Raw genomic sequence first — 26,201 nt, 5'->3', positions numbered from 1 at the left:
AGTTTCGCGGTTTGATCTCAAAACCGTTGAGGGGTTGCACGTGGCATCATCACGGAGCTAGCGTCAAGGCAAAGCTAAGTCATGAAGGTGTTACGGCCGTTCGATGGATAGAGCGAAAAATTGACCAAAATACCCCGATGGTAGGTATGAGATCATTGTAAGTGAAGTATTTTGGGAACAAGAAAGTTTAAGGGTTAAGTTACTTTACTAGGTCTATAAATATAGGGATAAGGCTGTAGAGAAGGCTTGAGCTATCCATTTATGCATGAGAGTTATGGTTTTAGAGTAGAGAAGATGATAGACTTAGCTTTTGTAATAGGTTAGAGTTTTTGTGAAAGTAAAATATTTTGTAATATATCTAAAATAGGGCTGACCTCTTGTTGAAATATAGTGCAAAGTTTCCTCCCGTGTTCGAGTTCATCTCATTCTATTGGTTCCGTGTTTTGTTGCAAGTTTTTCCTTTTGGATGCAATTTTCATTTTGTTTTTTGGATGAAAATTTTAGCACCTTGTGAAGTCATTCTCTTTGTTATTAGAGGTATAAATTTGTACACATATGTATATAAGTGAGTATTAAATTCCATTGCTTTATTCTATCAACTTAGGGGTCTTCTTCTCTAGGTAGCTCGTGTTGATTCAAAATTACAAGCTTTTGTGCACAAAATCATATGAAATGATCTTAAATGGATCATATAGGTCATATACCATCTATGGAGTCAAGTTGTCTCGAAACTTTCCTTCCTAATAAATCTCTCTAGTATTTTTATTTCCGCTGAGGTTTTAAGATGCGTTGGATGATCAAATAGAAAAAAGTATCAGTTAAAAAAATTATTAAGACACCTATTCACTCAATTTAGTTACCAATCTCGGTTCTACAGCTATCATCTTAATGCTTAGAAGCTCGTTTCCGTCGTGTAAGAAAAATTCTCGAGAAAGGGCGTCTTATTGTTAACCCATATTTCAATTTCACAAGGCAAAAAATCTAGATGCCCTTCAAGAGTTCGAGCTCTGGAGGTGATGTTGCGTTCGTCTTGCAAGTACATATGTGGCATCAAATCTCTAGCAGGACTAGTGGTCTGTGGCAACCATTCACAGTCACACCTCTGCCTTGTGCTCGGGCCGGTGCGTGAACTCGAAGTCGACATGAACAAACGCGCGCTCGACCTCGGGCAGCTGCTCCAGCTTCTCCTGCAGCGACTCGCCGATGTCGTGGGCCTGGCTCAGGGGCATGTCCGCCGGCAGCACGATGTCCACCTCCACGAAGTAGTGCGTGCCGAAGGTGTAGGCCCGCACCGTGTCGATGTGCCGGATCTCCTCGTGGTGGTTCCAGATCAGATACGTCAGCTTCGTCAGGTATTCCGCCGGCGCCGACTTGCCGATCAGCGTCCCCACGTTCTCCAGCACCGTCCGAGCCCACGTCGTGATCGTGTACAGCGCGATCTGCATTTCTCACAATTCATAGTTACATATGTGATCTCTCCGTTCCAAGTCACAATATTTCAGATCATAGTAAAGCAAATTTACTCACCAGTATGGCCCCAACTGGATCCATCCACCATTTGTAGCGGACCGCGAGCAACGCGGAGACCAGGCCGACCGAGTTTGTGATCACGTCGAAGAAATGGTCCTGTGCGTACGCCCTGACGATCTCGTTCTTGAACGTCCGGCAGTACAGCATGAGGAAGAACTTCACGACTGCAACCGAGGACATGCTGCCTACCATCCAAAGCTCTTGCGTGTGATTGAAATTCTCATGCTTCTGTTGTGCCATTGCACAATATTAGTGTCAGCAATCAAATCAGAAAAAAAGGGCAACATTATCGGTAAAGATTTGCTGTTATGAGACGGGTGAACCACAAATCACGCACCTGCGTAATAAGCTGGCGTCCTGATTCAATCAGCACTTGGAAGCCTAATGTACCCATTACCGACGCAAAAACTATTATGCCCTGAAAAATTAACAGAAAATAATCAAAATAGGACGTGCATTGTCATGTGACACAAGTATATACCCTGAATTATCTCAACTATTGTGGACTTCAGTTTAGGATTTCTGGCTGAAACACACTTGTGTAAGGCGTGAACCAATGCATCCAACAAAAAAATGCCAGTTTAAAAATAAACTCATTTTGGAAACTGGACAAGAAGACAAATTTTCAAGCTATCTTTTGTGACGCAAAACACAAAAGCATGATCATCTTATATTCATAATGCAATATATTTTCGAAATAAAATCACAGTGCAAATTCTACCAAAGTGACAGTTTTAATGAACGAGATCCTTACCACTGGCTGCATGCGCTTCTTTCCAATTGGATAGCTGTACTTGTTAGGTTTTTTCATAGCATGTGCCGTAAACCAGAGTATGAATCCCGACAGAAGATCCAGTAGAGAGTCCAGCGTGGATGCTATTACCGCCATCGATAGACTTTTAAAGCAAGCAACAACTTTTGTAATGAAAAGGATCAGATTAATTATGTTCGACACATGGATAGCCACTCTTTCGCTCTTTGCTAATTGCCTTAGCTCTTCCTGTGAAGAAAACAAGAGGATATTGTTCACATCATATAAGGAAAAACACATAGGGCTTGTTTGGATTGACGCACACAACCATTCCACTAAACATGGGCATTGACCGGGTGTTGCGTGAGTGGCTGTTTGGTTGAGCGTCAATTATTGACTCACTTAGGCCTGTGTTGGGTCGCACAGTTCATTTTTACATCTATAGGCAGGTGAACCGGTGGTGACAGAATCGCTCGTCAATCTTGGATGAGCCAACGTTTTGACGGAGCTAGACAGGGCACAATCCAAACAGGCCCATAAGATGTCTAGTTGCGAATTCCATAATTGCATACAACACAACAGTGAAGCTGTATAGAAGAGTTGTACCTCGGAAGGAGCACTCTGATCTAAGCAACCAAGTTCATTCATGGTCTCCATCTCGCTGAAATCCTTCAGTAGATTTTCTTGTTTCTTGTAGTACTTTGCGACTTTCCTTTGCTTCCCTGAAATTTAGGAACTGAATTGTCAGAGATTGTACGGACAGAACGCAAGGAAAAACATTGATCAACCAACAGTAACTTCGAAACTTTTTCAACACAGGGTTAACCGCCCCTGTATCTCCTTGTATCAAGAAAACACAAAGAAAGGCCACCAGCTGTTACGCCATTCCTGTCTAGCCACAGAAGTCGGTTAAGATTACAGATGTATTTTGAGATTGAAGAAGCCGCTCGAAAGTTAAGTATGAAACATAGTCAGAGCTAATAATAGTACATCAACCAACAGTGACTTTGGAAGTTAAAACAAGGACTTGTCATGATCGGTTTTTTTAATATATATATATAGTGCTAAAATTGCACTGTTGCATGCAATCCCAGAATCTAAGGCACCTCCCTTTTAACAGTATATGCTTGAACAATGATTTACATTAGGGGGAGACAAACACTTCTTATGATAATCTTTCTACAGCTAGATTGCTTGGTCCATTACAGGGATATCAGGAAAGATGTATGATAAGTTGCTAGTATATTATGCAGAAGGATGTAATACACTGAACATTAGAAAATGTAGTCTCCACCGCATAAAAACTGCGAATTTGCGGTGACTTCACTTTGCCACTTAACTTCAGTGGAGCTGAGCTGTATCCAACTGACGAACCAATCAACAAAAGTGCACTATGGTCTAGTATATATGATCTAGATTGTCATCCTAACCACGTTAGTGTGTGATAAACATGCCAACGGCGTCGAGCATCATCATTACACAACGGTACCTTATGCAATCACAAGTCAAAATAAACTTTAACTTCACAATCATCAAAGTCATATAATCTGTGTTTCAATCTGAAATCAAGGTTCGTTAGTCGTTCTTCTTTTTTAGAGGAAAAAATCGCTGATTCTGTTACTAGCAGATTACCGTGACTGCTCGAATGATTAACATCGTAGGGCACTACCAGATGCAATGGCCGGCCAAAAGGAAAGGGAAAGAAAAAAGAAGAGCATAAAAGGAGGTGAAGTCAGGAAGGAAGCGCAATTTTAACAGGAGGGACGAAAGAGAGGGACGGCGGCGCACCGTTCGGGCCGCCGAAGATCCTGGAGAAGAAGGGCGGCTGGCGGTGGAACCGCTCCGGGATGCGGAAGCCGCTGTCCATCCGCAGCCTCCACGACCCGGCCACCGCCCCCTCTTCCCCGCGTCCTTGGCTCCCCATGGCTAGCTAGCTGTCTGTCTGGCCGGTGCAACTCAACTCCATCCGCCGCCAAGTCCCCAGTCGCGTCGCAGGGGTGTTTCCTTTCCCACCCACCTCTACGGCCTTGCGCGCGTCGGCTCCCCTCTGTACCATGCCATTGCGCGCGTCGGAAGGAAGAAACAGAGGTGAAGACGGCACCGCAACATAGAGCCCAACCGCCAAACCAGCTTGGTGGAGTTTGGTTGGAGGGCGGATGGGTTATGATAATTTATGTTTTTAGTAATATAGCCATTTAAGTTCTTTGTTTAGTTAATAGATAGTATAATTTAATTTTGTGATTAGTTGGAGGGACGAGAATGGGTGAAATGATAATAATTAATTAATTATATCTCTTAATTTTATATAATAATGGTTAACTATACACTAATCAATATGTGCTCATACTTATCTATGCTAATTTTATCATAGTAATTACAAATTAACAATAAATATACTAATTATTAATTATATTCTAATCGATACACAATAGTAAGTAACGTGCACACTAACACTTATTAACTATTATATCATAATAACAAATACTAATTAGTAATACATCATACTAATTATTATTTATTATTTTACTAATGATTGTGGTTGGATACGTCTCATCCAATAAAAAATATTAACTTAATTTATTCATCAACTCTAAAAAAAATATTCTTAAAAACTAAATAATCATACATATCTATCCGCACACCAAAAACATCACAAATATGAATAGGCATCCCTATCCCGCCTCATCCCACCTAGCATCATCCCATGTTGCACGCTCCACCATGTGTGGTTGCCGCACACGAAGACGACGCAGAGTCTACCCATTAGTCCGTATAAAATCTGCATGCTACTTTTTTTTACTTAATAATATAAAAATAGATAAAAAAAATATAAATATAATTATGATTAAGCGGGCCTCACCCCGTTTGCATCCCTAGAGCCTGATCTCGGTCTCGTGTTTGCAGCTACGTGCAGATCGAGACTGGACTTCTGGAAAGCCGGATGCCTCGGGGAAGAAAAAAACAATGGAAAGTGTAGGTTCCCAGCCCAGAAATCGTGCAAAAACAGAATAAGACGACGACTTAGACTGTACCGATGCTAAACGATCCGTCTACGCGCACTACGTTCTATGCTATGCGACACGACAACTGAACTCATCGCGATTCCATTATTGCATAGCTTTTTACCTACGACTTCCCTAACAGAAAAGTGATGCACTTGCTGTAGATTTTCCATACTGAGTTCCGAATTTATTTTTACAGTAGAATCTTTATTGATTCTCGTAGTGAAGAGGATATAACTGAATAAGAGTTCGATCGGCCCCGGTATCTGTATAACTAATATACACACAGCTCAAATACAAAACTGCAAACACAGCTTTAGCAGAGTACAAAACTTCCGCATAGTTATCAGCTTTAGCAGCGCTTTGCTAATAATTATGTACCAGCAGAGTTCGCGTCCCCTCGTCGATTTTGTGTACAGACTGAGTAAGCTTCTTCGAGTTTTCGTTATCGAAAAGTGAAAACGACAGCGAGCGTGCCGAAAGCAGTTGCGTCTTGCTATTTTCCTATCATTATCCGCTGCTGGCATGCTGCAATATCACCCAGCTCACTTAATTTGTTACTGTTACTACTACTGGTGCACTTCAAACTTTTGAATACACTTCCTATTTTCGGCTACGTTTCGATCATCTTTTTTAATTAATTACCGACACTCTTGGTGACTCCAAGAAAGAGAGAACTCCTATATCCCGGGAACCTCCGCAGCATGACAAGGTCTGCAATGGGCGGAAGCCTTTTGCCTAAATCAGTACTCTTAACCACTCCTAGCTAGAAAATCTACAAAGCCGAACAGCTGCATGAAAAGGACCAAGTGCTAAGAGGTTCCCTTTGCCAGTTAGATCCTGTTTATTTTCACTTAAAATTATAATAAACTAGTTTATTTATTTATAGTGTAATCAGACATTTAGATTATTTACCTAAATTATTATAAACTGAAGCTCAGATTATAACAATCTCATAAACTGTGAAAAAAAAACTTATTTTAACTATGATTCAACCTTTTACTATACTATTCATCGAATTTGAGAAAAATTACCTATCAATACCACCTCCCCACCCGAACCCCTAGCCCCCCTTCCGTTCGCATCCCGTTCCCCCCCCCCCCCCCCTCTCTCTCTGTTCCCTCCCATTCGCCTCCCTTTCTCTCTGTTCCCTCCAACCCTAAACATAGCATTTCTCCTCAAATCCGATGAGCTTGGCGGGGGTTCGGCCAAGATGGAGCCAAGCGACGTTGAAGATGCATAGGAGACCCTCGCCCTTACCCTCGCCTATTGAGATTCGTTGGCTAAGGAACGGACGGCGTCCACGCACGGCGGTGCCTCCTTGCCTGGTGCTGATGGAATCTCCAGCGCGGGCTGCCTCCTTGGTGCGTCGACCCTAGTTGCTACGAGGGCCATGCCTGGTGCGGCAGCCCCGACACCTGTGGTCGCACCAGAGGTCTCCCTAGCGACGCTGCGGCGTGGGAGGCACGACGCTGTAGGACCTATTGATGCGGCCATGGGAGGCTCGCGCAGAATGGTGGCTGCCCCGGTTGGCGCGGATAGCTCCCCGCTGCGCGCCGAGGGAAACATCCCTACATGCCACCCCGTCCATCCTCTGCGGCTGGTGGACTTAAGGCCAGCGTTATCGAGGGAGCAGCCGACGGCGATGATGCTGACACGCCTACGCATGTCGCCACCAGCAACATGGTGAGCTTGCCCTATCCATGTGCTTATGATAACCGACACTGATGCGATTCTTGTACCAAGTTGATACCTTTTCTTGGCTTAGGTACCTTGATGCTCGATTGATTTGTTGCTGATTAATTAAGTAGTAACATTATGGTATGGGTTTTATGGGGATCTCTATCAAGGATTAGCGGTGGCAAGGGTTTGGTGCCTGTGGTGTTGATGGAACTCGACAGCTTGCTACTTGCTCGAGGGAGTAGGAGATTAGGGGTTTATCGAATTTATCGAGTTGCTCGATGCAGAAGTGGATTTTTGAGTTCTTGGAGGATGCTATCTTGGTGCTAGTTTTTGAAAAGTAGTACCTATTGGTAGTTTGGTACTGTGAGAGTTCTTCCTCCAGTGTAATATGCAACTCTACAAAAACTGTAGTGTGATTGAGTGCTCGTTTGGTGTTTTAAAGATGAGGTGGAGAATTTTTTTGACTTACCAAGTTATCCTATGCTCAAACTAAAATAATACATGCATGCATGATTTTTTATAACTTCATTTAAGATAATACTTTGGGTGATGAAGAGTTTGACCGGTGTGATCAAGATGAAAACTACGTGCCGATGCCTTCATTTCAAGGGAGTGCAAATCAATTGGGAGATGAAGAGGCACTACTATAGAAATCCTCATCAGTGTCGGTTCAAAATCGCTATCAATGACGGGTTTTGAATCGATATTGATTACTCGGCACTGATGTTTACTGACTATTAGTACTGGGTATGGAATCAACACTGAAAATCAGTGTCAGTGCCTGTTGGAGCTACAAACCGGCACTGATAGTCGGTTCTGATTCAATGTTTTTCGCCAACCGGCATTTATGGTGATTTTCAGTGCCGATTAGAGCTACTAACCGACACTGATAGTCCTCCCTGTTCAATGTTTTTCTGGCCAAAAAAGCTTCAATTTTTTTTGACTAAAGGCACCTGATCAGAGGCTGCTCACTTAATCACGCCCAATATTCACAAGGTCGATATCCGCTCGCATGCGGTAACCAAGACTCGAACTCACGACCTCACAGCAGTTGCGCACGTGACCCCTCAAACCATCTCAGCTATGGTCCGTTCGTGATTATAGTAGCAAAATAAATCCTTTTGATATCTTCTAACCAAAATTTTGAATGGATATTTAGATATCTAAATGACCTCAAATGAAAAAGTTGTCAACTATAAAGCTGTACATCTCATCGAATTCTACAATGTTTATATCAAGTTTGTCTCTATCCGACCACTGCTGCAACTTTGTTATAATTATTTGAGGATATAAGTGACCTCAGATTAAAAAGTTTTCAACTATAAAGTTGTAAATCTCATCGAGAGCTATACTTTTCATATAAAGTTTTTCTTCATCCAACTTTGTGTGAAAAAGTTATAATTTTTTTAAGATGAGTCATGACAATAGCAATCATCAGTGGTGGTTTGTGGTTAGAACCGACAATGATACTTACTACCAGTAACTGTTCATGGCTAGAACCGATACTTATACTGATTATCAGTACTGGTTCATGGCTAGAACCGACACTGATGTATCAGTCCCGGTTCGTAACTAGAATCGACTGTATCAGTGCCGGTTCGTGGCTCCTCAGTCGTTGTTTGCGTGTGGAAGTTTAAGAACCGATATTGACACATCTTCAGTAACGGTTACTGTTGAACCGACACTAATGAGATGCTATATATGTGGTGTTCTGTATTAGTGAGAGAGGCATGAATGCCTTTTATAATAATATTGCTAATGCTTTATTTGCTAGAAGAGAGTAATTTATTTGTGAGTGTCGGAGAGTGAACTCCTGTCGCAGGGATCCCGAGAGACCCCTTTTTAGAGATTCGGCCGGGGGGATGATCCTGGAAAAGCTTGTGTGGGAAATAAGCGGGAACGGAAATAAATGCGATGGCTAGTGGGAGACGATCACCCTAATGCAAGGGAAAGTGGGTACGCCGGGTTTTAGACAGGTTCGGGCCGCACGGAGGCGTAACACCCTACTCCTGTATGAGCGCTATATTTATCCTTGAAGGGGATTCTTCAAGGAGGTATCTGGTTCTAAGGGAAGCACTGTTTACAAAGAGCTTGAGGCTCTTATGTTCTAGCTTAACTTGAGCTGGTTCGAGTGTCTGTCGATCTATCTTTGGCCTGGTTCGCCGGAGATTGTTGGTTGTCTGGTCTCTTGGTCGTCTTGTGGTCGGGGGCTGTTGCTCTCTCTCTTTTTAGTGTTCTCCATCCTTTCCTTTTATAGGTGCGCCGACCTCAACATATCCTGAATGGGAAAGAGGGGACGCGAATGCCAAGGCGCCACGGAGAAAGGCGTAATCATTTCATCTTGGCGAAGTGACAGGGGCGGTGGAGAAATGCGGCGCGCATTCGACCACCAGCCGCTGCGGAAGACTCTGGGCGCCATAATAGGGGCCCACCGGGCAGCCTCAGAGGTGCCCGGTACGCCCACCCTGTCTTGTCCTTCTGACAGGGCAGGGTGGCCGACGGAGCGCTTTGATCCTGGCAACGTTATCCCGAGGCACTTGTATGAAACAGGACGGGACTCGTGCATTTAATGGACCCACGCCTCCCCCCCTGCCAGTACATGGTAGGGTCTGACACTGGGGCGTGGGCAGCTGAGAATGTCAGGATGTCAGGATGTCAGGCCGCGCGTGCCTATTAAATGCGGCATTGGGCCTTTGACTGGATGACACCCTGACGACGGGACCCTTCGGGTCGTCGAATGATCTTGCGCAAACCTTCGGGGCACCGAGTCCTCGGGGCCCGCCACGTGCAGCCCTGAGCACCCTCTCCCGAGCACTTCAGTGGGACCTTCGGGGAACCGAGTCCTCGGGGGCTGCCACGTGCAGCCCCGAGCACTCTCTCCCGAGCACTTTGGTGGGATCTTCGGGGAACCGAGTCCTCGGGGGCTGCCACGTGCAGCCCCGAGCACTCTCTCCCGAGCACTTCGGTGGGATCTTCGGGGAACCGAGTCCTCGGGGGCTGCCACGTGCAGCCCCGAGCACTCCCTCCCGAGCACTTCGGTGGGATCTTCGGGGAACCGAATCCTCGGGGGCTGCCACGTGCAGCCCCGAGCACTCTCTCCCGAGCACTTCGGTGGGACCTTCGGGGAACCGAGTCCTCGGGGGCTGCCACGTGCAGCCCCGAGCACTCTCCCGAGCACTTCGGTGGGACCTTCGGGGAACCGAGTCCTCGGGGGCTGCCACGTGCAGCCCCGAGCACTCTCTCCCGAGCACTTCGGTGGGATCTTCGGGGAACCGAGTCCTCGGGGGCTGCCACGTGCAGCCCCGAGCACTCTCTCCCGAGCACTTCGGTGGGATCTTCGGGGAACCGAGTCCTCGGGGGCTGCCACGTGCAGCCCCGAGCACTCTCTCCCGAGCATCTGCGGATCATCGGGGAACTAGGGTGCTTGGGAACCAGAGGCGGCGGCCCCAAACACCTTCTCCCGGGACTTAGCGTCTTCCTACCTTGCAGGGTGGTGACATGTGGCGGATGGCCGGCCGGGTCTCGGGACTTAGGGACCCCTGGTTCTGAATACACCGACAGTTAGCCCCCGGGCCCGTTGGTAGCCGATGGGACGGAGACTGCGAATGGGCCCTTCGTCGCGACCGAGGCCAAGGCTGGCGCGGACGCCATGTGGTAAGCTTTCGAGGGGTGGCCCTTGCGGACCTAGACCTCAAGTATGTTCCAACGGGAAAATGAGTGGACGCGTGTCCACACAACTTCCGAAGGGTATGATAACCATACGGGCGGCACGCGCGGTTGCCGCCCAGATCGAGGAAAATACGCCTGGCAACCGCTGACATCGCGCGATCGGCGGGAGATTCGCCTGACAGTTGCGCCGATCGAGGCGACGCTTCACCGAGCGAACCGTTCGGGCGGCAGTTTTCGAATTTTTGAGATATAAAAGGGGGAACGGATCGGTCCGTTCCCCTTTTTACGCTCTCTTGCACTTGTGCTCTTGCCTTCTTCGTGCTCCGAAGCCTTTAGGGGATTCTCAGGCAACCGGAGCATTCTTCCTTCTCTCTTTCTTCACCACCAAAAAAACACCTTCCATCCTGTCGAGATGACGAGGGCTGGAGGAGGTCGCCGGGACAAGACTTCGGACAGCATTTTGCCGGAGTCTCGTCTGAGGAACGAGGAGGCGGCGGACAAGATTAGGAAGCTACTGGTGCCGGAGGGTCAGGAGGGTGCTGTGGCGGTGAGGCCGGCGGCTCTGACGCCGGCGACGACCGTCCCTGGGCGGACCGTCCTGTTCACTTCTTTCGTGGTGGCGGGGTTGGTGCCGCCGTTCTCCGCCTTCTTCCTGCAAGTGCTGGAGACGTACGGCATTCAACTGGTGCACCTAAGCCCCAATTCTGTCGTGGCATTGGCGGTCTTCGCGCATCTCTGCGAAATGTTCGTGGGGGTGATGCCGTCGGCGACGCTGCTTCGCCACTTCTTCATCCTTCGGCCGGTGGGGAAGAAGAGGGGGCACTCCACGGCGGACGTCGCGGGGTGCTGCAACCTTCAACTCCGGGAAGGCCTGGGGGACCATTACATTCCCCAGGTGCTGCGCAGCAAGTGGGAGGAATGGCGACGGGACTGGTTCTTCGTCGACATCAACCCCCACGAGCGCCTCGAATTGCCAGAGAAGGCGGCGGAACCTCGGCGATCGACGTGGGAGGCACCGCCACCAGAAGATGCGAGACTGAAGCCGGTGCTGGATTGCATCCTGGAACTGCGCGAGGGCGGGCCGACCTCAGTCATGGTGGTTGTGGACTTTCTGCGCCGTCGGTTGGCGCCTCTGCGAGAATGGGCCCGGCCGAGCTGGTTCTACACCGGGCCGGAGGACATCACCAGGACCCAGATTGGCGCGAGCTGGGATCTGGGGGCGGCGGAACTGCGGGGGATGACAAGGGTGATCACCGGAACGGAGGATATGAGCCGGGCGGAACTCCCGTGGCCGGAGATGGCGCTCTGTGCCAACCCCAGCCGGGTGGCCATTATGGCGGGGCTGCCGGAGTTCGATGCCCAGGGGCCCGTGGACCGGCCAAGAAGCCGGAGTCCTGAGGCCTCCGAACTCCCCGGGCTGGAGGAACTACTTGGCGATGAGGTTGCTGGTAGTTCGGCGCAGGCTGGTGAAGGGGTCGCCGCAAGCGGCAGCCGCCGTACCAGAGAGGAGGGCGCCACTGAAGTTGTTGAGGAGTTGGCGCCGGGAGATCGGGGAAAGCGTCCCCGGGCCTTGATCCTAGTGCCGGATTCTCCGCCGTCGCCGACGGCAGCGGCGGCATTTCCGGTGCTGGAGCCGCGCCTGGTGCGGATGGGGCCTGCATCGGCGCCCGCGACCTGCACGGTGGAGACCGAGACCCGTGCGGCGGCACCCGAGGCCCGCACGACGGCGCCCGTGGCCCGCGTAGTGGCTCAGCCGAGCCCTCAGCGGAAGAGGCGGCGGGAGGAGTCCGGACCGACGGCACCGGACCCGGACATCAGGCTCCCAGCGGCCAAATGACGGTATCGGTGAGTCTTCTTTCTTGCTTTTCCATGGGCATTTTCGGCCCGAACTAAGTTTTGACAACTTTCACTTGTCTCCCGTAGGCCGGCTGCAGGCGCTGCTGTGACGGAGAGAGAGCAGGCGCCGGGGCCAGAGCCGAGCCTGCCCGCTGCGACGGCGGAGGCCGGCATAGGAACGGCGGAGGTGCCAATTGACGTGGCGGCCCCTGGGAGAGAGGCGGAGGCGGTGGCCGAGAGAAGGGTGCCGGCGGAACCTACCCCGGGCGCGGAGAGCCTGGGGCGGATAACGGTGGAGGTGGATGTTCTGCCGGGGCCGTTGGACAGGGCGGCCGATGCGGGAATTCGGCCGCCGTCCGAGACCTTGGCTCCGGCGGAGCCTACCCCGGGCAGGCAGAGCCCGGGGCGGATGGCGGTGCAAGGCCCTGCGGAGAGCTCGGCCCCCCTGGAGGCATTCCGCGGAGAAGCCTGGGCCCCCCCAGTGCCCGGCCGGCCTGCCGATCCCTTCCTGGCCGCCATTAAAGGCGTCCAAGTAGCAGTCGGGCAGCTGGGCGCAGTGGTGAAGGCCAAGGAGGGGGAGCTCGAAGCCGAGCGCGCCCGCCTGGTACTGGAGAAGGCGCAGCTGGCGGGCGCCCAGGAGGAGGCCCGTGCGGCAGCCGCGCGGGAGCAGAAACTCCTAGAAGACATCCGCGCGGAAGCCGCGCGGGAACGAGAAACTCTGAAGACCGCGCGGGCAGAAGTCGCGCGGGAACGAGAAGACGCCGCCCGCTTGGCTGAGGCGTCGAGGCAGCAAGCTGCCGAGGCCCTTGCCAGGATGGGGCAGGCGCAGGAGAGGGAGGTGGCGGTCGCAGCCCGGGAGCAGGCCGCGGAGGAGCGGCAAGCCGAGCTGGCCCGTCGGGAGGGCGCGACCGAGAAGATGCGCGCCGATCTCCAGCGCTGGGAAGACGATCTCCAGAAGATCAGAGAAGAATTCAAGCGCTGGGAGGAGGACGTCTCCATCCGGGAAGTGGACAACGAGCTATCGACGTCGGATCTCGGTGCCCGGGAGGATTCGGTGGCCCAGCAGGAGGATGTGTTGGCCCGGCGGGAGAATGAGTTGAGTCACCGAGAAGGCGAACTTAGTCGCCGAGAGGGCGAAGCTGCTGCTGCGACGGCCGCCGCGGCTACCAGGGCGGAGGAGAATGCGAAGCACGAGGCGGAACTGTCCGAGCGCGAACGCGCCTTGTCCGAGATGGTGGCCAAGACGAAGCAGGCTGCCGCCCCCACCGCGGCTGGCGGTTCTTTCGGTCCGGCCGGGGACCAGGGACTCGAGGCATAGCTGCGGGCCGCCAAGGAGAAGCTCGAGACCTCCTTTGTCTCGCGGGTCAACCTCGAGCATATGCTGGAGGACATACTCCGGCGGATGCGACGGGCCGTGGAGAAGGGTGGTCTCGGACGGCTTGTCGACGACAAGAAGGGCGACGGCCCCGCACGACAAGTGTTGGGGTTGCAGCAGGTCTGCGAGCGCCTCGAGACCCTGCCTTGGGCAGTCCAGGAACTCGCTGCCCGGGAGGGACGTGGCTTGGCACGTGCCGTGGCCGAGCACGTCCTGGCCTGCTACCGAAGCAGGGACCCGAACTTCCCACTGGAGCCGGCGCGGGAGGGAGTGGTCGAGGCTGAGGGGGAGGCTGCCCGGGCAGCGGTCCGGAGAACCGCCGCCGAGGTGGCGGCCGGCTTCAGGCGAGAGGTGCCGCCGCCGCCAGTCCCCGGGGATGACTCAGAGGATTCAGCCGACGCCTCTGCCGCCGACTAGATCTTTTGTAGCCTCTTTTCTTTTGTTGTAGATGTAGGAGTGAACCCTTAGAAAATGCCTTGGAAATATCCTGTGAATATTAAATGGCTGTTTTTCCCTGGGCTCGCAACTCCAGTTTCTCTGTGTGTTTGATGCTTCTTCTGGTGCTCTGCCTGGAAGTCCCGGGGAGTACTCAGTCGGGCCGTTCCCGACCTTCCCATCCCCGAGAAATGAAGTTGTTCCGATCGCTGACGTTGGCGCAGCCAGCCCTCAAGCTCTCGCGAGTCCGCACTGCCTAGGTTAAGAAACGAAGACACAGACTCCCTTGCCCGGGAGATAGATCGATCCTGCTCGGAACACGGCGTGCCTAATGAACACTTTTTCACTTTGCGACCACTCAGTTAGTAGAAGGGAGACGTGTGCGGACGAGAATGTGACCAAGAGTCCTCGCGGTCCGGTGGTGCCCGGGCTTGAAACGGGCCGGACCGAGCACTGACAGCCTGCCCCCGAGACCTGAGCTCCGGACTACCCGAGTGGCTCGAGCGATAGGATTACCCAGGGTACCCGAGGACTCGGTAGTGCTCGGGGTCCTTAAAAGCGGACCGAACACCACGACCACCACGAAGGGCTTCGGTCAGACGTTATCGCAAGCACGCTACTCTTTTCTGCAAACCGTTCTGTCGTTCTGGGAAAAAATAGTCACGCGGCAGGGTTTTGCGTGCGAGGAGGCCACCTCGCCGAACAGATTAAACCGCGAGAGCCCCCGAGAGTGACTCGAGGACATAAATTTACTTAAAGCAGACTTGTCTGAATATAACCACTCACCGGACAGCTGTCGGCCTTCCGGCTCATCGATCCAGGAGGGATGTGCTTCCGAGCTCGGGTGCCCGGGGACTCGATTCTTTCAACGGAGCGCCCGAGTGCCCAGAGGCATACGAGGCTCCTAGGGTCGGGTGATCTCGACCACCCATGCCTAAGTGGTAGGACCACCCGAGGACCCTTGGAGCCGACCAGAGACCGGGGCATTGAAGCCCTCGCGGCCGAGCTGCTCGCGATCGCCAGCCTGTGACTTAAGAGAAAAAATAGGATTTCTTTGTCTGGTGCGCTCTGCCAGTGCGGTACTTGCTATAGACTACTCTTGCTTTCGACCTGAGACCTCTCGAACACCCAAATCGGCTGATAAGAGCGGGCAGAGGCATAACCCAGAGGTCCTATGGTTTGGTGGCGCCCGGGTATGACAGACCAGACCGAGCACCGACAGCCCGCCCCGGGGGCCCGAGCTCCGGACTACTCGAGCAGCTCGAGCGATGGGATTACCCGGAGCACCTCGAAACTCGGTAGTGCCCGGGAGCCTGTCACGACACCGAACACCACAGCCTACCATGGCGGACGTAAGTCAGCGGCGACTGCCCGCATGCATACCGATCGGGATTCTTTTGTCAGCGGGGAAAAAGAGAGAGCGAACTTTTTCTCGCACAACCGAGCTCCTCACCAGACAGATTAAACATACGGAATCCAGAAAAAGTATTTTGACATAGCGATTGCTTATTGAAATACTTAATGTGCAATATTTACAAGGTTGGACGACAGCGACTTACCCTACGGGGCGAAGCCTTCAGACTGCTCGGGCGGGGAGAAGCCCCCGGCCTTGCTAACCTGAACCGCAAGCACGACCATCTACGGGTAGAAGCGTCGAAGATGCTCGATGTTCCACGGATTCGGGAGTGGCTGTCCTTCCTCCGTCGCCAACCTGAAAGAACCTGCCCGGGGGACCGCGATCACGGTGAAGGGACCTTCCCACACAGGGGACAACTTATTCATTCCTTCGCGCGACTGGATGCGTCGGAGAACTAGGTCCCCCACCTCGAGAGACCGGGCCCGGACATGGCGCAGATGATAACGCCGCAGACTCTGCTGGTACCGAGCCGCCCGGACAGCAGCACGCCGCCGGCTCTCTTCCAGGTAGTCCAAGTCGTCGCGCCTTTGATGCTCCTGCTCACCCTTAGAGTATGCATGCACTCGAGGGGAGCCCAGAGTGAGCTCGGAGGGGAGGACTGCTTCGGCGCCGTAGACGAGGAAGAAAGGAGTCTCCCCGGTGGCGCGGCTTGGTGTAGTCCGATTGGCCCACAGCACGGCTGGCAGCTCGTCTACCCATCCCTTCCCGTGCTTAGCGAGCACGTTATAGGTCCGGGTTTTGAGGCCCTTCAGAATTTCCGCGTTGGCGCGCTCGACCTGCCCGTTACTCCGAGGATGAGCGACGGAAGCGAAGCAAAGCTTGATGCCGAGATCTTCGCAATAGTCCCCGAATAAGGCACTAGTGAACTGGGTGCCGTTGTCGGTGATGATCCGATTGGGGACACCAAAGCGGCTAGTGATGCCGCGGATAAACTGGAGCGCCGTGTTTTTTTTTTACCTTGATGACTGGGACCGCCTCCGGCCACTTAGTGAATTTGTCGATAGCGACATATAGGTATGCATAGCCCCCGACTGCTCGGGGGAATGGACCCAGAATGTCCAAACCCCAGACCGCGAAAGGCCATGATAGGGGAATGGTATGGAGAGCCTGAGCTGGCTGGTGAATCTGCTTTGCATAGAACTGGCACGCCCTGCAGCGTCGAACCAGCTCGGAAGCATCCTGGAGAGCTGTAGGCCAGTAGAAACCTTGCCGGAAGGCTTTCCCGACCAGCGTGCGGAACGATGAATGGCCACCGCACTCGCCTTCGTGGACCTCAGCGAGAAGATCGCCGCCTTCTGCCCGAGAGATGCATTTCAGGAGGACACCTCCTGCGCTACGTCGGTAGAGATCCCCATCTACTATGGCATAGCGTTTGGACTGCCGAGCAACCCTTTCGGCAGACGCCTCATCCTCGGGTAGGAACTTTTCTTTCAAGTACCCTCGGATGTCAGACATCCACGAGGCATCTTGAGAACATTCGGCGAGCACAGCGCACTCGCTGGACGGCGGCGCCCTGACGGGGCTTCCCACTGAGGGCACCGCCGGGGTCCCCTGAATTGAGTTTGAGGTTTCCCCTTCATCCTGTTCGGCAGGCAGGACGGAAGGCCGTGCGAGTCTTTCTTCAAAGACTCCGGCATGGGCGCGCGCACGTGAGGAGGCCAGGCGAGAGAGCTCGTCGGCCGGAGCATTGTCGCGGCGAGGGATATGCCGTAATTCGAGGCCGTCGAAGCGTCTCTCGAGCTTTCTGACTGCATCCACGTACGCTGCCATTTGAGGATCCGTGCACTGGTACTCCTTGGAAACCTGGTTGACGACCAGCTGAGAGTCCCCTTTGACCCGGAGGCGACGAATCCCGAGCCCCACCGTAGCCCGGAGGCCGGCGATGAGACCTTCATACTCCGCCATGTTGTTGGACGCGCGGAACTGCAACTGTACGACGTACCGGAGCTCTTCACCCGTTGGGGAGGTGAGAACCACTCCGGCCCCTGCGCCTTTCAGCGAGAGGGAGCCATCGAAGTGCATAACCCAGTACCCGGGCGCGTCGTGCCCAGGATAGGCAGAGATCTCTTCTGGGATGACGCAGGGGACGGGCGTCCATTCTGCCAAGAAGTCGGAGAGTGCCTGGCTTTTGATTGCCTGGCGACAGACGAAGTGTAGGTCGAACTCCGCCAACTCAACCGCCCATTTGACAACGCGCCCGGTGCCCTCCCGGTTCCGGAGATCTTGTGCGCCTGGAAGTAGTGGCGCAGCTTCCGGGAGGCGACGAGCACGGCATAGAGTAGCTTCTGCGCCTGGGGATACCTTGTCTTGGCCTCCCGGAGGACCTCGCTGACGAAGTACACCGGTCGCTGTACCCGACGGGCCCGGATGGTGGCCCCACCCGGGGGGCTGCCACAGCCCCCAGGGTCGGCGGTATGGTCGGGGCTGGCCGGGCACTCGGGCTCGATTCCTTGGCTGGGAAGAGCAGTGTGTTCGGGCTCGACCCCTTGCCCAGGGGGAGCCGCGAGGATAAGTGAACGGTCGGGGGCCTCTGGGAGCTGGGACCCAGCACCCGGCCCCGAACATTCGTCGCGCTCCACCACCAGCACTATGCTCACGACCTGTGGAGTGGCTGAAACATAAAGTAGTAGGGGCTCACCTTGGGAGGGAGCCACCAAAACGGGTGGCGAGGTAAGATACTTCTTTAAGTCGCGGAAGGCCTGCTCGGCTTCCGACGTCCAGTCAAAACGATCGGATTTCTTCAAAAGCTTGAAGAGGGGGAGCCCTCGCTCCCCGAGCTTGGAGATGAAGCGCCCGAGGGCTGCCATGTAGCCGGCGAGGCGCTGGACCTCCTTGAGTCGAACCGGGGGTCGCATCTGCTCGATGGCCCGGATCTTCTCCGAATTGACCTCGATTCCTCAGCCAGAGACCAAGAAACCAAGGAGCTTGCCCGCCGGCACCCCGAAGACACATTTCTCCGGGTTGAGCTTGAGGCGGGTAGAGCGGAGACTGTTGAAAGTCTCGGCAAGGTCCTTGAGCAGGGTGGCGCGGTCTCGGGTTTTGACCACGAGATCGTCGATGTAAGCCTCGACGTTGCGGCCAACCTGCGAGTTAAGAGTGATACGAATGGCGCGCTGGAAGGATGATCCAGCGTTGCGCAGGCCGAAAGGCATTGACATGTAGCAATAAGTCCCCACCGGGGTAGTAAAAGCAGTTTTTTCCTCGTCCCCTACGACCATGCGAATCTGGTGATACCCAGAGTTTGCATCTAGGAAGCACAAAAGATCACATCCCGTAGTTGAATCTACGATTTGATCAATGCGAGGTAAGGGGAAGGGATCTTTAGGACAAGCCTTGTTAAGGTCGGTGTAGTCCACGCACATGCGAAGCTTGCCGTTGGCCTTCAGGACGATGACTGGGTTTGCTAGCCAGTCGGGGTGGAGGACTTCTCGGATGAATCCGGCGTCGAGGAGCTTGCGGACCTGCTCGCGGATAAACTCCTGGCGCTCTGGCGCCTGCCGCCGGACCTTCTGCTTCACTGGGCGGGCGTCCGGACGCACAGCCAAGTGATGCTCGATCACCTCCCTAGGGATCCCGGGCATGTCGGACGGTTGCCAGGCAAACACGTCCACGTTAGCCCGGAGGAAGGCGACGAGCGCGCTTTCCTATTTGCTGCCCAGGTCGCTGCCGATACGGACAACCTGGGTAGCGTCTTCGCCCACCTCGACCTCCTTCGTTGGAACAGAGGTATCGGCGGCGAGTCGGGGTCTGGATGAAGAGGGTCCCGGGCCCCCTGAAGAGCCATCAACCTCGGCCTGCGCTGAGACCAGAGCCATGTATGATTGTTCGGCGCAGGAGACAGCGCCGCCGGAGTCGGCGATCACGGAGATAGAGCCTGCGGGGCCGGGCATCTTAACCGTAAGGTATGCATAATGCACGGCCATCATAAACTTGGCAAGCGCCGGACGCCCGAGGATGGCGTTGTAGGGGAGAGGGAGCTCTGCGACATCGAAGAGGACGCACTCCGTGCGAAATTTGTCCCGGCTCCTGAACGTGACAGGCAACTCAACCTGCCCGAGGGGCAGGGAGTGCCCGGGAGTTACTCCACAGAAGGGGAGTGACGGCTTTAGGCGTCGGGAAGATACTTGCAGCTTCTCAAAAGCCTCTTTGGAAAGGAGGTTGAGGCCGGCACCACCGTCGATCAGCACTCTGCCGACCTTAACATTGCAGATAGTGGGAGACACTACCAGAGGTAGCCGTCCCACGGCTGCAGTATTGACGGGGTGATCAGCCATGCTGAACGTGATAGGAGCATCCGACCACCTCAGGGGTCTTGTGGCCTCCTCGCTCGGGGTTGCTGAGCATACTTCGCGCCGCATGACCTTGATGCCACGGCGCGAGCAGGGTGTGTAAGCGCCCCCGTCGATGAAGGCGACCGCATGCTCGGGCTCCTGGAAGCCGAGCTCGGCGTTGTTGGGGACGACCTCGGTATCGCCTCCTCCGCGGGACTCGTCGCGCTCCCTCTGGCGCTGCTCCACGAGTCCTTTGACCGTACGACACTCCGTGAGGTCGTGCCATCTGGTCAGGTGTATGGGACACCATTTACCTGGCTCGGGCCCCGCGGGAGCGGGGGCCCTCGCTGGAATAGGAGCTCGGCCAGGGGCCGGGGCTCTTGCTGGAGCTGGCGCCCTAGCCGGTGCCGGGGCCCTCGCGGGCACAGAGGCCCGAGGAGGAGCCCGAGCAGGGGCCCTGACGGGGCGCCGATCGACACCCGGCCGACGCTCTTGCCGGTGATCGGGCTCTTGCAGCACCCTGTGAGCGGGGACTTGGGCTGGCTCTACGGGAGCGGCCTCGCGCTTCCTTCTCTTTTTCTTTTCCTGCTTATCAGAGCGGGAAGAACTTGGCTGATCGGAAGCGGGGCGAGGAGCATGCCACGCCCTGGCCTCCGCAGCCTTGGCGCACTTATCGGCCAGTGCGAAAAGTTCCGCAGGGGTCTCGATCTCGTGCGTACCTAGCTTCTCGAGCATCCGCTCATCACGGACGCCCTGCCGGAAAGCAACAATAACAGCATGGGGGGCCACTCGCGGAATAGTATTGCGAACCTGGCTGAAACGCTGTATAAATCGCCGTAGCGTCTCCCCTTCCTGCTGTTGGACGGCGTGGAGGTCGCACTCCAAACCGGGACGTGTGAACGTGCCCTGAAAGTTGGCCACGAATTGGTGGCACAGGTCATCCCAGGAGCCGATAGATCCTGGGGGTAAGTTCATAAGCCAAGAGCGGGCGGAACCCCTCAAGGAAACATGAAAATAGTTTACCATCACCTTTTCGCTGCCTCCGGCCGCTTGGACGGCCGTCGTGTAGATCTGGAGGAACTCGACGGGGTCGATGGACCCGTCGTACTTCTCCGGCAGCTCAGGGCGGAACTTGGAAGGCCACCTCACCCGGCGGAGCTCGGTGGTGAAGGCACGGCAACCGGTGCCGTACCCCGCAGCACGAGCGGGGGCTCTCGGTGGCGAGAAGCGGCGAGCCGGGGATCCCCGGTGGTCGTGGGCCGGGAGAGAGGAAGCCTGGTCCTCTACCCCAACCCCCTGCCGGGTCTCCCGCTGACGTTCGAGAGTGACTCGGGCATCTTCGTGGCCCCTCCGCTCGTCAAGGTGCAAACGAAGGTCCCGGGCTCCGGACATGGCCAGGGGGACGGCACTCCGCCTGGAGACCCCTCGGCCCGTGCGGGTGTTGCCCGCTGAGGAGCCGGCTCTGGCGGCACCGTGCTGAGAAGTGGTGCGAGGACTCCCGGCCTGCACCTGGCGACGAGCAGTGCCGACCAAAGCGACGACATCTTGCATCCACCGGCCTTCCGGAGTGTTTGGCGTGGCCTGAACGGGCGGGTGTCTGAGGAGAGCATGTGCTGCAAGCAACGCGCTCCCTGGGCTGGCCTCACTGAAAGCGAGCCTGCGCTGAGGCGGCACCCGACGTGGTCCAGAGGCGGACCTGGCGGCCGGGGTCCCGACCACATGCTGGGGGTCGAAAAGTACGTCGGTAGCGGCGGCGGCGCTGATGGGCCCAGCGCCTTGATCCCCTTGGGCGGGAAAAACTGCGCGCGTGGATGGCGGCTGCCGCGAGCACACAGCAGCGACGGGGCTTTCTCGGTCGTGGGGCAGCGCTCCGTTACTGGAAGTGGAGCCGGAACGCTGGAGACGGTGCCCACCGGCCATCTTTTCCTGTGGAGAAAAAAGTGAAACAAACAATCCAGGGATATTCCCCCCTACCTGGCGCGCCAGCTGTCGGAGAGTGAACTCCTGTCGCAGGGATCCCGAGAGACCCCTTTTTAGAGATTCGGCCGGGGGGATGATCCTGGAAAAGCTTGTGTGGGAAATAAGCGGGAACGGAAATAAATGCGATGGCTAGTGGGAGACGATCACCCTAATGCAAGGGAAAGTGGGTACGCCGGGTTTTAGACAGGTTCGGGCCGCACGGAGGCGTAACACCCTACTCCTGTATGAGCGCTATATTTATCCTTGAAGGGGATTCTTCAAGGAGGTATCTGGTTCTAAGGGAAGCACTGTTTACAAAGAGCTTGAGGCTCTTATGTTCTAGCTTAACTTGAGCTGGTTCGAGTGTCTGTCGATCTATCTTTGGCCTGGTTCGCCGGAGATTGTTGGTTGTCTGGTCTCTTGGTCGTCTTGTGGTCGGGGGCTGTTGCTCTCTCTCTTTTTAGTGTTCTCCATCCTTTCCTTTTATAGGTGCGCCGACCTCAACATATCCTGAATGGGAAAGAGGGGACGCGAATGCCAAGGCGCCACGGAGAAAGGCGTAATCATTTCATCTTGGTGAAGTGACAGGGGCGGTGGAGAAATGCGGCGCGCATTCGACCACCAGCCGCTGCGGAAGCCTCTGGGCGCCATAATAGGGGCCCACCGGGCAGCCTCAGAGGTGCCCGGTACGCCCACCCCGTCTTGTCCTTCTGACAGGGCAGGGTGGCCGACGGAGCGCTTTGATCCTGGCAACGTTATCCCGAGGCACCTGGATGAAACGGGACGGGACCCGTGCATTTAATGGACCCACGCCTCCCCCCCTGCCAGTACATGGCAGGGTCTGACACTGGGGCGTGGGCAGCTGAGAATGTCAGGATGTCAGGATGTCAGGCCGCGCGTGCCTATTAAATGCGGCATTGGGCCTTTGACTGGATGACACCCTGACGACGGGACCCTTCGGGTCGTCGAATGATCTTGCGCAAACCTTCGGGGCACCGAGTCCTCGGGGGCCGCCACGTGCAGCCCCGAGCACCCTCTCCCGAGCACTTCAGTGGGACCTTCGGGGAACCGAGTCCTCGGGGGCTGCCACGTGCAGCCCCGAGCACTCTCTCCCGAGCACTTCGGTGGGACCTTCGGGGAACCGAGTCCTCGGGGGCTGCCACGTGCAGCCCCGAGCACTCTCTCCCGAGCACTTCGGTGGGATCTTCGGGGAACCGAATCCTCGGGGGCTGCCACGTGCAGCCCCGAGCACTCTCTCCCGAGCACTTCGGTGGGACCTTCGGGGAACCGAGTCCTCGGGGGCTGCCACGTGCAGCCCCGAGCACTCTCCCGAGCACTTCGGTGGGACCTTCGGGGAACCGAGTCCTCGGGGGCTGCCACGTGCAGCCCCGAGCACTCTCTCCCGAGCACTTCGGTGGGATCTTCGGGGAACCGAATCCTCGGGGGCTGCCACGTGCAGCCCCGAGCACTCTCTCCCGAGCACTTCGGTGGGACCTTCGGGGAACCGAGTCCTCGGGGGCTGCCACGTGCAGCCCCGAGCACTCTCCCGAGCACTTCGGTGGGACCTTCGGGGAACCGAGTCCTCGGGGGCTGCCACGTGCAGCCCCGAGCACTCTCTCCCGAGCACTTCGATGGGATCTTCGGGGAACCGAGTCCTCGGGGGCTGCCACGTGCAGCCCCGAGCACTCTCTCCCGAGCATCTGCGGATCATCGGGGAACTAGGGTGCTCGGGAACCAGAGGCGGCGGCCCCAAACACCTTCTCCCGGGACTTAGCGTCTTCCTACCTTGCAGGGTGGTGACATGTGGCGGATGGCCGGCCGGGTCTCGGGACTTAGGGACCCCTGGTTCTGAATACACCGACAGTGAGAGTATATTTGTATGGACAAAAGTTCAAGTATGCACGAATAATTTATCTTTTAACACTTATTTATTTAATTTCATATTTTACAAATATTATGTAAAGCCGATTGAATGTTAAATGTGTTAAAAAGATAAACAAGTTACCCAAAATAGTTGAGAATATTATAGACTTTTGTCATTAAAAACAACCATATAGACTTCAATAATACAAGTTACCAAACAACTTATAACTTATTTTACTCCAGTTTATCATAATCCAATTTATTATAATTTACTATCTATAAACTGCTTATTATAATCTTAAGCTGAAACAAACAAAATCTTAATCAAGTTTCACCCTTTCTACTCATTCTTCTCTACCTCTTATTTTACACGGATTGTCTTGACTCTAGGCAACCTTGCATGTTCGCACGGCACGGCACGTGCACCGCAAAAGCTGATGAGGTTGCCGGGTTGTGAGCATGCGAGCAACTCAATTCTGCATGCTGCCTACGTGGAGGATCGAGCAAGCCAAAATGCAATTACCGATGATTTTAGCATGGCAGTTTGTTTCGATTTCTCTGAAAGGGACACATTGTACTCCTTGTGATCGTCAAGCTGAAAGAATAGTTTCCGCAGATGCCCTTGTTCATGTCATGGCAAACAAGACTATGCTTTAATCAAAACGCCTTCCCAGAGGAACAAGAAAAGAAGTATAGCTTGCATGCAGCTGGCGGACCACCACATTTTATGTTTCAAAATTCAATGTTAAGAAATTTCACATGGATCCTAGAGTATTCAATTTCGGAAGGCTAAATTCAAGGTTAGGAAATTTCACATCAATCCTAGAGTAATCAATTCTCGGTTCGACTTGGGGATGGAACGTACCCCTTCCGGCCAGAAAAGAGTCAATTCGTACATAGTCGAGGTCTAAAAACTAACTCTGATTGTACTATTTTTCTATATTATATTTATGAAGCATAACAAGATTATAATATTTTGAATCTATGTTCCAAAAAAATATACTGGTGTCATGCATTTTCGATTGTCCAGTGTCAATAGTCGAAGTATGTAGATGGCCAGAGTAACTTCTTGCACCTATAGAACATCAAAAGAGAAGATCGACTGGAAGGCGCCCAAAGTAAGACGACGACTAGTGAGTGCATAACCATTTGTGAACGGCAACGCTTTTGCATAGTAGTATATGCTTGAGAGACGACTGATATTATGATGTTGAGATACAAAGGGCATAAAGGATTAGCAGAGCATCCGGACTAGACGAGCGTGCAAAATAAGGAACGTGAACAATACAGGCCATTGCTTTGCATCACGTATATACATGTAACTCGTGCAGGCACCAATGAGACAGGAATGCTAGTACTGGCTTAGTGATTTTGTTTGCAGAATTATATTAGTTTAGTGGTATATGAATCTAAGCATCTTACGATCGACTGTCACTACTTGGATACTTTCCAAGTGTTACTCCAGTACAAGGGCCGTGCACGCTTGATGCTTAGTTGCTGAAGTGAGGAAAAGATCAGAAAAAGTCAAAAGTGTATCCAGTCCACATGGGACTCCACTAAGGACCATTTGTTGTCATCTTCGCCTGTTTGCCATCATTAACTTTTGATATTATCTTGAAGTTAACTAACGGAGATCACTAGATAATTCTCGGAAATGTAACTCCACATGCACTAAGTAGATGTATGATCTTATCCGTCTATTCCATCTACTTGATATATAATTATTTGTTGATTCTTTCATATATTATATAATTTTTTTACCTAGCTCTCTAACCCGAATCTTAACATAAATAAACGATATTGATAAGACATATTTCTACAAGAGCAAGTGAAAATTTCTCTTCCATTCTGCCTAGTGTTAGCGGTTTTAATTTCTCCCAACTCGATTAATTATAGGATGCATGAAACGGCGAACAGGGGACGATAATGTGCACAGGAAATGCGTAACGGTGTCGCATGACAACAAATTGAACCAATCTGCAGAACTGACATTGCAATATTACATAGCAGGCAAAGGATCGGGAAATTAAGAGGTACCGTGGCCACGGAGGAAGACTCTGGTGACGAAGGGAGGCTCCTTGGGCCGCTCGGGCATCTGGAAGTCGCTGACGTTGAGCCGCCACGGCGCCGCCTGCCCCGCCGTTTCCGCCGCCGGCCCCTCCTTGTCGCCCATGTCCGCCGACTGGCCGATCGCAAGACCCGGCAAGCAACTAACCAAGCACAACGGCAGGAGGAGGACGGCGAAGGAGAAGAACTGGAGCAGCCAAATGCATGTGCAAACCGCACGCGGCGCTCTCGTGTCCCGGTTTGAGCGAAGCTGGTGGCTGCGCGCAGAGCACACTGCACCAGGATGAGATGAAACGCGCCGTGCGCGCTAGCTGCTTTCCTTTGCTCTCGCGCGTGTTCCCTT

The 26,201-nt window shown here is 53.8% G+C and overlaps 1 protein-coding gene across 2 annotated transcripts; it reads right to left on the bottom strand.

The window, feature by feature from the left end:
- Positions 1–923: 923 nt before the first annotated feature.
- On the bottom strand, positions 924–26,201 carry LOC133900824 (metal tolerance protein 7). 2 transcript variants are annotated; one of them, XM_062342183.1, is made up of 6 exons: positions 25,829–26,201; positions 2,888–3,003; positions 2,285–2,530; positions 1,868–1,948; positions 1,528–1,758; positions 924–1,439 (listed from the first exon to the last, which is right to left on the bottom strand). In XM_062342183.1, the coding sequence occupies exons 1-6, from the start codon at positions 25,962–25,964 to the stop codon at positions 1,095–1,097; spliced, it is 1,155 nt and encodes a 384-aa protein (XP_062198167.1). In that variant the 5' UTR covers positions 25,965–26,201; the 3' UTR covers positions 924–1,094. The 2 variants fall into 2 exon arrangements, with proteins under 2 accessions (XP_062198167.1, XP_062198092.1); XM_062342108.1 differs by lacking the exon at positions 25,829–26,201 and adding an exon at positions 4,070–4,431.

The sequence above is a fragment of the Phragmites australis genome, chromosome 1 (assembly GCF_958298935.1).
Source record: "Phragmites australis chromosome 1, lpPhrAust1.1, whole genome shotgun sequence".
Classification (NCBI taxonomy): Eukaryota; Viridiplantae; Streptophyta; class Magnoliopsida; order Poales; family Poaceae; genus Phragmites; species Phragmites australis.
The sequence above is the reverse complement of the archived record's forward strand: the minus strand, read 5'-3'. Positions and strand labels throughout refer to the sequence as shown.

Excerpts from the sequence above, each read along its gene's own strand:
- LOC133900824 (XM_062342183.1), bottom strand. The coding sequence starts at position 25,964 with ATGGGCGACAAGGAGGGGCCGGCGGCGGAAACGGCGGGGCAGGCGGCG. Across the intron at positions 1,759-1,867 it reads GACGCCAGCTTATTACGCAG|AAGCATGAGAATTTCAATCA; the intron begins GTGCGTGATTTG and ends ATGGCACAACAG. Across the intron at positions 1,440-1,527 it reads ATCCAGTTGGGGCCATACTG|ATCGCGCTGTACACGATCAC; the intron begins GTGAGTAAATTT and ends TGAGAAATGCAG.